General features: G+C 46.7%; 1 protein-coding gene across 1 annotated transcript in view; it reads right to left on the bottom strand.

Annotated features, from left to right (window-relative positions):
* Window positions 1–2,552: 2,552 nt before the first annotated feature.
* The window catches only part of ZBTB47 (zinc finger and BTB domain containing 47), a 49,547-nt gene continuing 39,659 nt past the window's right edge, over window positions 2,553–12,440 (bottom strand). Inside the window, exon 6 of the mRNA XM_060782665.2 lies at window positions 2,553–9,553. Within this exon, the coding sequence (XP_060638648.2) occupies window positions 9,138–9,553 (416 nt within the window). The 3' untranslated portion in view covers window positions 2,553–9,137. The remainder of the gene's footprint in view (window positions 9,554–12,440) is intronic.

Raw genomic sequence — 12,440 nt, 5'->3', positions numbered from 1 at the left:
CCAACCCCATTCTGCCAAGAAGCAGGAATATTGCATTCAAATCACCCCTGACAGATGGCCATCCAGCCTCTGTTTAAAAGCTTCCAAATAAGGAGCCTCCACCACACTCTGGGGCAGAGAGTTCCACTGCTGAACGGCTCTCACAGTCAGGAAGTTCTTCCTCATGGAATCTCCTTTCTTGTAGTTTGAAGCCATTGTTCAGTGTCCTCGTCTAAAGGGAAGCAGAAAACAAGTTTGCTCCCTCCTCCTCCCTGTGGCTTCCTCTCACATATTTATACATGGCTATCATATCTCCTCTCAGCCTTCTCTTCTTCAGGCTAAACATGCCCAGCTCCTTCATCAATCAGTCTTTATTATCGTCCAAAGACCCAATTTGTTAAGTGCAGAACAGATTCATAAACAAGACCATGAGCGCAATGCTAAATGCATATGAACAAGGGTAAAACACTGCAAATGTACACAAGGCAAGTTTCAACCTGAGTCTAATACAGGAAGTTGCATTAGAGAGAAACTTGGCAACAGCTAAAGTCACCTGGGGAAAATTGTCGCCTAGTAAAAATTTTATATTGAATTGGGCTGATCAACCAGGTAGGCTGCTCAGTAGTAGGTGAATAATGTGCAGCTGAGTCTGCTTATAAAAACCGTATGACAATAAGAAGTGAAACATACATTCAACATGTTTGTATGTTGTGAGGAAAGACAACATACAAACTATCTACAGACCCACCAGGAAAATCCAACAAATGCTACGTTCAGCAAAGGACAAGAGGGATCCTCTCGCTTCTGCAGGAGTCTACCGTATACCATGCAGCTGTGGACAAGTCTACAAAGGGACCACCAAACACGAATCAAGGAACATGAAAGGCACTGCAGACTCCCAGAGAAGTACGCTTGACATTTGGGAAGTGTAGTTGCTGGGATTTATAGTACACCTCCAATCAAAGAACATTCTGAACTCCACCAACAATGGAATTGAAACAAACTTGGCACACAGAACTCCTATGAGCAACAGAAAATACTGGAAGGGTTTGGTGGGCATTGACCTTGAGTGTGGGAGTTGTAGTTCACCTACATCCAGCGAGCACTGTGGACTCAAACAATGATGGATCTGGACCAAACATGGCATAGATACTCAATATTCCCAAATATGAACAGTGGTGAAGTTTGGGAAAAGTAGGCTTGACATTTGGGAGTTGTAGTTGCTGGGATTTATAGTTCACCTACAATCAAAGAGCATTCTGAACTCCACCAACGATGCAATGGAACCAAACTTGGCACACAGAACTTCCATGACCAACAGAAAATACTGGAAGGGTGTGGTGGGCATTGACCTTAAGTTTGGGAGTTGTAGTTCACCTACATTCAGAGAGCACTGTGGACTCAAACAATGATGGATCTGGACCAAAATTGGCACGAATACTGGAAGGGTCTGGTGGGCATTGACCCTGAATTTGGGAGTTGTAGTTCACCTACATCCACAAAGCACTGTGGACTCAAACAAAGATGGATCTGGATCAAAATTGGCACAAATACGGGAATGGTCTGATGGGCATTGACCCTGAATTTGGGAGCTATAGTTCACCTACATCCAGAAAGCACTGTGGACTCAAACAAAGATGGATGTGGACCGAAATTGCCACAAATACTGGAAGGGTTTGGTGGGCATTGACCCTGAATTTGGGAGTTGTAGTTCACCTACATCCAGAAAGCACTGTGGACTCAAACAAAGATGGATCTGGACCGAAATTGCCACAAATACTGGAAGGGTCTGGTGGGCATTGACCCTGAATTTGGGAGTTGTAGTTCACCTACATCCACATTTGGGCATACATCCTCAGTATGCCCAAATGTGAAAGCTGATGGAGTTGGGGAAAATAGATCTTGACATTTGGGAGTTGTAGTTGCTGGGATTTATAGTTCACATCCAGAGAGCACTGTGGACTCAAACTAAGATGGATCTGGACCGAAATTGCCACAAATACTGGAAGGGTCTGGTGGGCATTGACCCTAAATTTGGGAGTTGTAGTTCACCTACATCCAGAGAGCACTGTGAACTCAAACAAAGATGGATCTGGGCCAAAATTGGCATGAATGCTCACTATGCCCAAATGTGAAAACTGGTGGAGTTGGGGAAATACTGTAGATCTTGACATTTGGGAGTTGCAGTTGCTGGGATTTATAGTTCACATACAATCAGAGAGCATTCTGAACCCCACCAATGATAGAATTGGGCCAAACCTCCCACACAGAACACCTATGAGCAACAGAAAACAATGTGTTTTCTGATGGTCTTTGGCGACCTCTTCAGGGGTCCTGACCCTCAGGTTGAGAAACACTGATTTAGTGCAATTTGTACCTGATGTGGAACAGGAAATATCAGGGAAAGTCTGGGAACATCTCCAACACCGGCACAGATGTGGTTCCATTGAGCAATACAATAACACAGCCCTGGGTTTTCTAATGAGATGGTCCCATGAAGAGTCAAACAAAGCAGGGTCTATGCAAACGAATGCAAACACGATTGGGAATCAAGCACGCAAATGGGTGTGAAGTTATTTAAACCAACTTTAATTTTTCAAAAAGAAAAAGAAAGCAAAGCACCATTTCTGAGAAAAGTTTGCAATATCTCACTGAGCAAGAGGGATGCCGATCGTCATCTTATTTCGTCTGTGCATGCAAGAGTGAGACGTTTTGGAAAACCTTTGTCTCCCTTGGGTGAGAGGATGGAATTTCAATGCCTTTATTTTGCATTTTGAGATTCTTTAGTGAAGAAGTTTCACAGTTTTGGGGTGTTAAAAAAAGATGTTTTCCCTCCCCATTGAACATCTATAGGAGTGACATGCATGCCCATTAAGTGTGGTTTGCTATGGCTTTGTGACTTATTATTATTAATATGGTGACCCTAAGGCAGGCATGGGCAAACTTGGGCCCTCCAGGTGTTTTGGACTTCCAACTCCCACAATTCCTAACCTAAGGGTGAACACACAAGTTGCAGAAGCTTGCTTTTGCCTCAGCCTACTGAGAACGGCAAACGTTCAGCCTTGCCAAGTTAACGAAGATTATTCTGGACTTAATTTGCAGCAAGGACCTAGACCAGGCCTGGGCAAACTTTGGCCCTCCAGGTGTTTTGGACTTCAAAACACTGCCCAGATGTTTTGATGTTTTACCATCCTTATGGGAAGCTTCTCTCATGTCCCCACATGGGGAGCTGGGGCTAACAGGGGGAGCTCATCCACACTCTTCCTGGATTCAAACCTCAGTCCTGTCAGCACAAGGAATCATGGGAGTTGAAGTCCAAAACATATGGAGGGCCCAAGTTTGCCCAGGCCTGACCTATACTGTAGAATGAATGCAGTTTGACCCTTTTTATTCTGTGTCAGGAGCGACTTGAGAAACTGCAAGTCACTTCTAGTTGACCGTCTGCAAGGACATTGCCCAGAAACTGCAAGATGGTTCTGGTTGACTGTCTACAAGGACGTTGCCCAGAAACTGCAAGTCGCTTCTGGTTGACTGTCTGCAAGGACGTTGCCCAGAAACTGCAAGTCGCTTCTGGTTGACTGTCTGCAAGGACGTTGCCCAGAAACTGCAAGTCGCTTCTGGTTGAATGTCTACAAGGACGTTGCCCAGAAACTGCAAGTCGCTTCTGGTTGACTGTCTGCAAGGACATTGCCCAGAAACTGCAAGTCACTTCTGGTTGACTGTCTGCAAGAACATTGCCCAAAAACTGCAAGTCACTTCTGGTTGACTGTCTGCAAGGAGGTTGCCCAGAAACTGCAAGTCACTTCTGGTTGACTGTCTGCAAGGACATTGCCCAGAAACTGCAAGTCACTTCTGGTTGACTGTCTGCAAGGACATTGCCCAGAAACTGCAAGTCACTTCTGGTTGACTGTCTGCAAGGACATTGCCCAAAAACTGCAAGTCACTTCTGGTTGACTGTCTACAAGGAGGTTGCCCAGAAACTGCAAATCGCTTCTGGTTGACTGTCTGCAAGGAGGTTGCTCAGGGAACGCACAGATGTTTTGATGTGTTATTATCCTTGTGGCGGGCTTATCTCCTATCCTCGCATGGGGAGCTAGAGCTGACAGAGGGACCTCACCCACACTCTCCCCAGATTCGAACCTCAGTCCTGACGGTCTTCAGACCTGCCGGCACAAGGGTTTGACCAATTGTGCCACCTGGAGCTCCAGTATGACACTGCCTTGGTTGAATACTGTGAAATCCTGGGATTTGTTGTTTGGGGAGGCACCAACACTCTGGGGCAGAGGAGGCAAGAGGAGCCCTTGTCAAAGTACAACTCCCAGGGCGGCGTAGTATTGAGCCATGGCAGGTCAAGTGGTGACAAAATGCATTCATTCGACAGCGGAAAAAGGATGGACCAAACAAATCAAGCAAGTATCTTCTCTTTTCCAAAAAATGCAGGAATGGGGAGGTATTTTTCACCACCTTTGGGTTTTGGAAATAATATTCCCTAGTTGTGTTTCCAGTCAATGGGGCAAAAGAGTAAATTATCTTTGCATACTTTGAATTTTTAGGGGGTTTGGGGGGAGCAAAACAGCCATGTTTTCAAGCTGTTTTGGGGGGGACATTTTTGTGGGGAAAATATGATGTTGGAGGTTCAGGGACATTAAGAGTAGCACTTTCTCCACCACAAAAGTCCTATTACTTGTTGTGGTTGGAAACCAGATTGCAAAACCACGTTGGAACAACTGTCTCGCTTTGCTTCGAGGGGAATACAAAAGGAGCCGGTCCCGATCGTTTATGGCGATGTCCTATTTCTTTCATCAATTAAAAAAACACATGGCAGTTATACAGGGGAGTGTTAAAAAGCCGCAACCTATCTTCCGAAACATCTCTGAAGCAACAAAGGATTCCCCAGGCAGGAATCAGCCAGACTTTGAAACTGCAAGGCTTTGCAATGCTAATTAAGGTGATTCATTGCAAACCTCACACTTGCCTCCAACAGGCAAGAGTTCTTTCTCCCACCCTGGACCTTCCACAGATATATAAATTAGTCATGTGCATTCGGGACTTACCTTGATCCGTTTGATGTCCCGGCTTTCGGAGGGGAGTCCTGATCCGTTTTCATCTAAGCCTCCCGAAATTGGGAGGTCAGATAGTTGCTTTTTGTTTTTGGGGCTAAAAGATCAGTTTTCTTTCGACCCATTTTGGGGGGCGGGTTGGGGGACTTCACCCGTCTGCCCAAAGCGCCCGGTCCTATGGGGGCCTGGCAGGGTCTCCAGCTGACCGTCAAGTAACGAGTGCTCCTTAATTGGTGCTTGGCTGCAAGCCCTGCCAGTCCCCAAGCAATTGATCCGGAAAACAGGCTTGGAGCCGGTACCCGCTCCCGCCTGTCTTTCGTTTCGGTTGCATTTTCGTTCTGGGAAGGGCGTTTCCGTTTCGTGCCATCCAAATGGACGGAACGAAACGGAAACACGAATCAAACGAATGGGACAAATTTTAGGCCCATGACTAATATAAACCTCCCTTGCTTAGTTTCCAATAGACCTCAAAACCTCTGAGGATGCCTGCCATAGATGTGGGTGAAACGTCAGGAGAGAATGCTTCTGGAACACGGCCGCACAGCTCAGAAAATTCACAGCAACCCATCTCTCAAGCTGCTTCTTTAAGTAAAAAAGAAAGTATTTGGATCTCAATCCATCCCTTCCTATCTCTATATCCCAAATCCCGCCCGTTCTGTACAGAATAAAGTGCTTTTATTATAGATACATTTTCTTTTTTCGCGCTAAAGGAGAACCACCGATACAAGCCAGTTCTTTCGCTTCTCGGCAAGAGATGCCGAATGCCGCAGTCAGATCCGAAGACGAGCATTCAATGAATCAGTTTGGATGCGAAGTAACGTTGCTTTCCTTACTCAGAACATCTTCCTTCTGATACCAAAGTCTTGGGAGAGGAAAGTCTACTTGTGTTGACCACTGTTCTTGCAAAAGTCACGCTTCGGTAAGTCAATACTTCTTTCCAAAGGGTTCGATACTGTGCCGTTTGTCCCAACGTCCCGCTTCTTTGCGGCTATTGCACTGCCTTGACGTTTTCCATTGAGCCACAACCTTGTCATGGTGTCTTCCTCGTCCGCTCGTGTGTTATGGCTCTTGTTCCAGGGGCCAGCCCTGCTGTATTTCACACACAAATACACACAATACAAAATAAGGAACGCACGGGACAGAGTCCCCTCCGTGTCGGAAGCGGGGTGAAAACGAGCCCAATGGCGGTGAAACGACGGTGCCCCGAAGTCTCGTTTTGCTCGCAAGAGAGTCTGGAATAACGTGCAAGTGCCCTACGGAGAAAAGAGCTAGCCTAATGGATTAATAAAGTGCAAAAAAAGGGTAAAACAATAAGTCGATTTTGAAAGAAGAGCAAGATTTCTTTCGTCAAGCCGGCTCCGAAGCAGCTGACAGATGGCAACCTTCCTAGGAAAGGTCCATTTCTAGAGGAGTTTGTCTTAGTGCATCAACTCGCTAACGTTGAATATCTCTATAATGGGATGTAGGAAGGGTGTAGACCAAGTATCGGTGGTTTATGTCTTTGCATAATGTTTCCAAGCTTGGAAAGCTGCGTTCTTTGTTTACAGAGCATGGAAAGGGAATGGCTGTAGTTCCAAGTTCTAACAGTAGAGGTCGACGTTCTTGGATTTTCTTGTTTGTGTCAGGAGCGACTTGAGAAACTGCAAGTCGCTTCTGGTGTGAGAGAATTGGCTGTCTGGAAGGACGTTGCCCAGGGGACGGCCGGATGTTTTGATGCTTTACCATCCTTGTGGGAGGCTTTTCTCATGTCCCCACATGGGGAGCTGGAGCTGACAGAGGGAGCTCATTTGCATTCTCCTCGGATTTAATGCTTTACCATCCTTGTGGGAGGCTTTTCTCATGTCCCCACATGGGGAGATGGAGCTGACAGAGGGAGCTCATCTGCATTCTCCTTGGGTTTAATGCTTTACCACCCTTGTGGGAGGTTTTTCTCATGTCCCCACATGGGGAGCTGGAGCTGACAGAGGGAGCTCATCTGCATTCTCCTCGGATTTAATGCTTTACCACCCTTGTGGGAGGTTTTTCTCATGTCCCCACATGGGGAGCTGGAGCTGACAGAGGGAGCTCATCTGCATTCTCCTCGGATTTAATGCTTTACCACCCTTGTGGGAGGCTTTTCTCATGTCCCCACATGGGGAGCTGGAGCTGACAGAGGGAGCTCATTTGCATTCTCCTCGGATTTAATGCTTTACCATCCTTGTGGGAGGCTTTTCTCATGTCCCCACATGGGGAGCTGGAGCTGACAGAGGGAGCTCATTTGCATTCTCCTCGGATTTAATGCTTTACCATCCTTGTGGGAGGCTTTTCTCATGTCCCCACATGGGGAGCTGGAGCTGACAGAGGGATGTGGCTCTTAATGAGACATGCCACATTATTACAGGATGTCTACGCCTCACACTACTGGAGAATTTATACTTTTTAGCTGGTATTGCACCACCTGACATCCACTGGGAAGTAGCAGCCAATAATGAAAGGACCAAGGCAGTGACTCTTCTGGCCCATCCTCTGTTTGGGTATCAGCCAGTACACCAAAGCCTTAAATCAAGAAATAGCTTTCTAAGATCGACAGAGCTACTCACAGGGACACTTCAGCAAGCATGAGTGCAAAAATGGCAGGCAAAAACCAGGAACCTCAAGTCATTGCTGATACCAAATGAGAGACTCCCCCCTGGGCACACAGAAGACTGGGCGACTTGGAAGGCGCCTAACAGACTGCGCTCTGACACCACGAGGTGCAGAGCCAACCTTAAAAAATGGGGCCACAAAGTGGAGTCCACAACATGCGAGTGTGGAGAAGACCAAACCACAGACCACTTACTGCAATGCAACCTGAGCCCTGCCACATGCACAATGGAGGACCATCTTACAGCCACACTCCAAGTGGCCAGCTTCTGGAGCTTCCACTACACTACAGGGCACACAGAGAGAGAGTTCCACTGCTGAAGAGCTCCCACAGTCAGGAAGTTCTTCCTCCTGTTCAGGTGGAATCTCCTTTCCTGAATTATGACGCCATTGTTCCATTGAAGTAGCAGCCAACAGTGAAAGGACCAAGGCAGTGACATCTCCAGCTCATCCCCTGTTTGGGTATCAGCCAGCACACCAAAGCCTTAAATCAAGTAATAGCTTTCTAAGATCGACAGAGATACTTGTAGGAAAACCTCAGCAAGCAAGAGTCCAAAAGTGGCAGGCTAAAACCAGGAACCTCAAGTCATTGCTGATACCAAATGAGAGACTACCTCATGGCACACAGAAAACTGTGTGACTTGGAAGGTGCTGAACAGACTGCACTCTGGCCCCACGAGATGCAGAGCCAACCTTAAGAAATGGGGCCACAAAGTGGAGTCCATGACATGCGAGTGCGGAGAAGAGCAAACCACAGACCACCTGCTGCAATGCAACCTGAGCCCTGCCACATGCACAAGGGAGGACCTTCTCATAGCAACACCAGAGGCACTCCAAATGGCCAGCTTCTGGTCAAAGGACAATTAGTATAATGCCAAGTTTTTTAACTTTGTGTATTTCGAATACATTGCAACTCCTCTGCTTCTGATGCAATAAATAAATACTGGGGAGTTATAAGATTCGTAGAGCAATATTCTCAGATATTTTTTTCCTTTGTGGTTTTTCTACTTTCATGGATGGCTGACGATGTCACATTGCTGGAAACCATGGTTTCTTCTAAACTTTTGAGCTCAGGCAAAAGGCCCTTGCCTCCAAACTCCAACAGAAATGCATTCCCTTTCCATCTATCCCTGGAACATTTAGCAAGACAGGTTCAGAAACAGTTTGGATCTTTGTGAAGGCAAACAAGCCATCTGATAGATCTTGCACCACTTGGTCTACATCCTTATATGTGTGAACGGAGCCATAGCTTAGTTTTGTGTCCTAGGTATTTTGCGCATGAAAGATGATCTCTGTGGGCTCAGGCTGCTCCCACTCAAGCCTGGAAACGTCCAGCCTTTCAAGCAGAAATCTAGCAACTAAGCGCATTAAAAATAAACACATTTAAGCAACTTCCTGTCCAGCTGTCAGTAATGTCCTTGACTGACACCTACTGGGCACTTACTGAATTACAGGTGTGTTTCTTGTGCGCAAGCCCTAGTTATCCAAGTTCGGTCTGTTTCCTGGAAAAAGAGGCGGTGGTGGCGGCAAGAGGGGTGGAGGAGGGACACTTTGCACATGAGCATGCATGAGCGGCAAAGGGAGCGTGTGAGAATGCGGCATCGCGTGGGGAGGAGCTCCGGCCAGCAAGTGCGCCGAAGTGGCGCTCTCGGGAGCGGCGAGACCCATGGAGTTTGCGTCGCTGTTGTTGGCGCCGGGATCCGAGGACAGAGGGGTGCTGACCCGAAAACACTTCTCCTTGTGGGCCTTGAGCATGTTGGAGAACCGGAAGCGCTGGCCGCAGACGTCGCATGGATAGGGCTTCTCCCCCGTGTGGGTCCGGCGGTGGCGCTTCATGTTGGGGCGGCTGGTGAAGCTCTTCCCACAGATCTCGCAGATGTATGGCTTTTCACCTGGAAGATGAAGAAAAAAGGGAAACAATGATATCCGAGTCCCGCAGATCCAAAACCTAAGTGTTGTGACTCAGCTTGAACCACATAGTGCCTCTGATGAGGATGATGGGATTCAGGATCACAATCTGGTTCAAAATGTCCCTGTTATAGTCAATGAGGATTAGGGTGTTTCATCTATGCTGATGATCGTGCCATTACTGCTCAAGCAGGGAGCTTTGAGATGGTTGAACAGAAGCTCTCCGAAGCTCTAGCTCAGTGTTTCTCAACCTTCCTAATGCTGTGACCCCTTAATACAGTCCCTCGTGTTGTGGTGACCCCCAACCATAACATTGTTTTTGCTGCTACTTCATAACAGTCATTTTACTACTGTTATAAATCATCATGTAAATATCAGATATGCAAGATGTATTTTCATTCACTGGACCAAACTGGGCACAAATACCCAATGCAACCACATGTAAATGTTAGTGGGGTTCGGGGAGAATTGATTTTGTAATTTGGGAGTTGTAGTTGCTGGGATTTATAGTTCACCTATAATCAAAGAGCATTCTGAACTGCAACAGCAATGGATTTGAACCTAATTTGCCACACAGAACTCTCATGACCAACAGAAAACACTGGAAGGGTTTGGTGGGTATTGACCTTGAGTTTGGGAGTTGTAGTTCACCTATATCCAGAGAGCACTGTGGACTCACGCAATGGTGGATCTGGACCAAACTTGGCACAAATACTCAATATGCGCAAATGTGAACACTGGTGGAACCTGGGGAAAATAGACCTTGACTTTTGGGAGTTGTAGTTGTTGGGATTTATAGTTCATTAAAATCAAAGAACATTCTGAACTCCACCAACGATAGAATTGGCTCAAACTTCCCACATGGAATCCCCATGACCATCAGAAAATACTGTGTTTTCTGATGGTCTTTGGTGACCCCTCTGACACCCCTTCACGAGCCCCTCAGGGGTCCCGACCCCCAGGTTGAGAAACTCTGCTCTACCTGCTCTTACTGCCTATTACAGGGGAAACCAGCTGATCCCCAACCCATCTAAAACACAGACATGTGCCTTTCATCTCAAGAACAGAGAAGCATCCCGAGCTCTGAAGATCACCTGGGAAGGAATCCCACTGGAGCATTGCAGCGCACCCAAATACCTGGGAGTCATTCTGGACCATGCTCTTACCTATAAGAAGTACTGCCTGAACATCAAGCAAAAAGTGGGTGCCAGAAACAATATCATACGAAAGCTGACTGGCACAACCTGGGGATCACAACCAGATACAGTGAAGACATCTGCCCTTGCGCTGTGCTACTCTGCTGCTGAGTATGTATAGCCAGTGTGGAACACATCTCACCAAGCTCAAACAGTGGATGTGGCTCTTAATGAGACATGCCGCATTATCACGGGGTGCCTGCGCCCTACACCACTGGAGACATTACACTGCTTAGCCGGTATTGCACCACCTGACATCCGCCGGGAAATAGCAGCCAATAGTGAAAGGACCAAGGCAGAGACATCTCCAGCTCATCCCCTGTTTGGGTATCAGCCAGCACGTCAATAACTTAAATCTAGAAATAGTTTTCTAAGATCTACAGACACTCACTGGAACACCTCAGCAAGCGAGAGTCCAAAAGTGGCAGGCTCAAACCCAGAACCTCAACCAATGGCTGATACCAAATGAGAGACTCCCCCCTGGGCACACAGAAGACTGGGCAACTTGGAAGGTGTTGAACAGACTGTGCTCTGGCACCACGAGATGCAGAGCCAATCTTAAGAAATGAGGCTACAAAGTGGAATCCTCGACATGCGAGTGTGGAGAAGAGCAAACCACCTGCTGCAATGCAACCTGAGCCCTGCCACATGCACAATGGAGGACCTTCTTGCAGCAACACCAGAAGCACTCCAAGTGGCCAGGTACTGGTCAAAGGACCTTTAACCAACTATCAAACTCACAAGTTTTGTATTTGTCTGTTTGTTTGCTTTGTTCTGTTAGAAATGTAATATAATGGACTGGTTGCTCTGACACGGCAAATAAATAGGGTAAGGAAGTTCAGTTTCCCACAGTAAGAAATGAGTTTGTTGATACTGAAACTAGCCAGGTGCAGGTGCAAATTGACTCAGGCAAGGAGGAGAGTTCTCAGCCTGATAATGAGCAGGAAGGCAAACTGGATAACAGTAATGAACAGACTGACTTTGACGAAATGGGAACTTTAGACTGAGCTGACCGTTTGGAATTCGGAGTTCAAAGGAGTGTGAGAATAGCTAACAAGATGGAGGTCAGGGGCCCAAGGAACGCCTTCATGGTTAGTTTTGGCTCATCATTTCTAATCTGTGAAGATGGTTTTGAATTCTGCTCCTGTCTTCTGGAGCATTGGCTCTCCCTCCCAATTTGGTCCTGTTTGCAAACCTTATGATCGTGTCTTCGAAGCCTTCACCTAAGTCTATATAAATAAAAATGCAATGTCCGTTTGTGGGGGTAACATAACTCAAAAACCACTGGACAAATTGCCGCCAAATTTGGACACAAGACACCTACAAACCCAAGGAGTAACCATCACTCAAAAAAAAAATAATTTTGTCATTTGGAAGTTGTAGTTGCTGGGATTTATAGTTCACCTACAATCAAAGAGCATTCTGAATTCCATTCATGATGGAATTGAACCAAACGTGGCACACAGAACTCCCATGACCAACAGAAAATACTGGAAGGGTTTGGTGGGCATTGACCTTGAGTTTGGGAATTATAGTTCGCCTACATCCAGAGAGCACTGTGGACTCAAACAATGATGGATCTGGACCAAACTGGGCACAAATATTCCGTACGCCCAAATATGAACACAGATGGATTTTGGGGGAAATAGACTTTCACATTTGGGAGTTGTAGTTA

The sequence above is a fragment of the Anolis sagrei genome, chromosome 6, assembly GCF_037176765.1.
Source record: "Anolis sagrei isolate rAnoSag1 chromosome 6, rAnoSag1.mat, whole genome shotgun sequence".
Lineage (NCBI taxonomy): Eukaryota > Metazoa > Chordata > Lepidosauria > Squamata > Dactyloidae > Anolis > Anolis sagrei.
The sequence above is the reverse complement of the archived record's forward strand: the minus strand, read 5'-3'. Positions and strand labels throughout refer to the sequence as shown.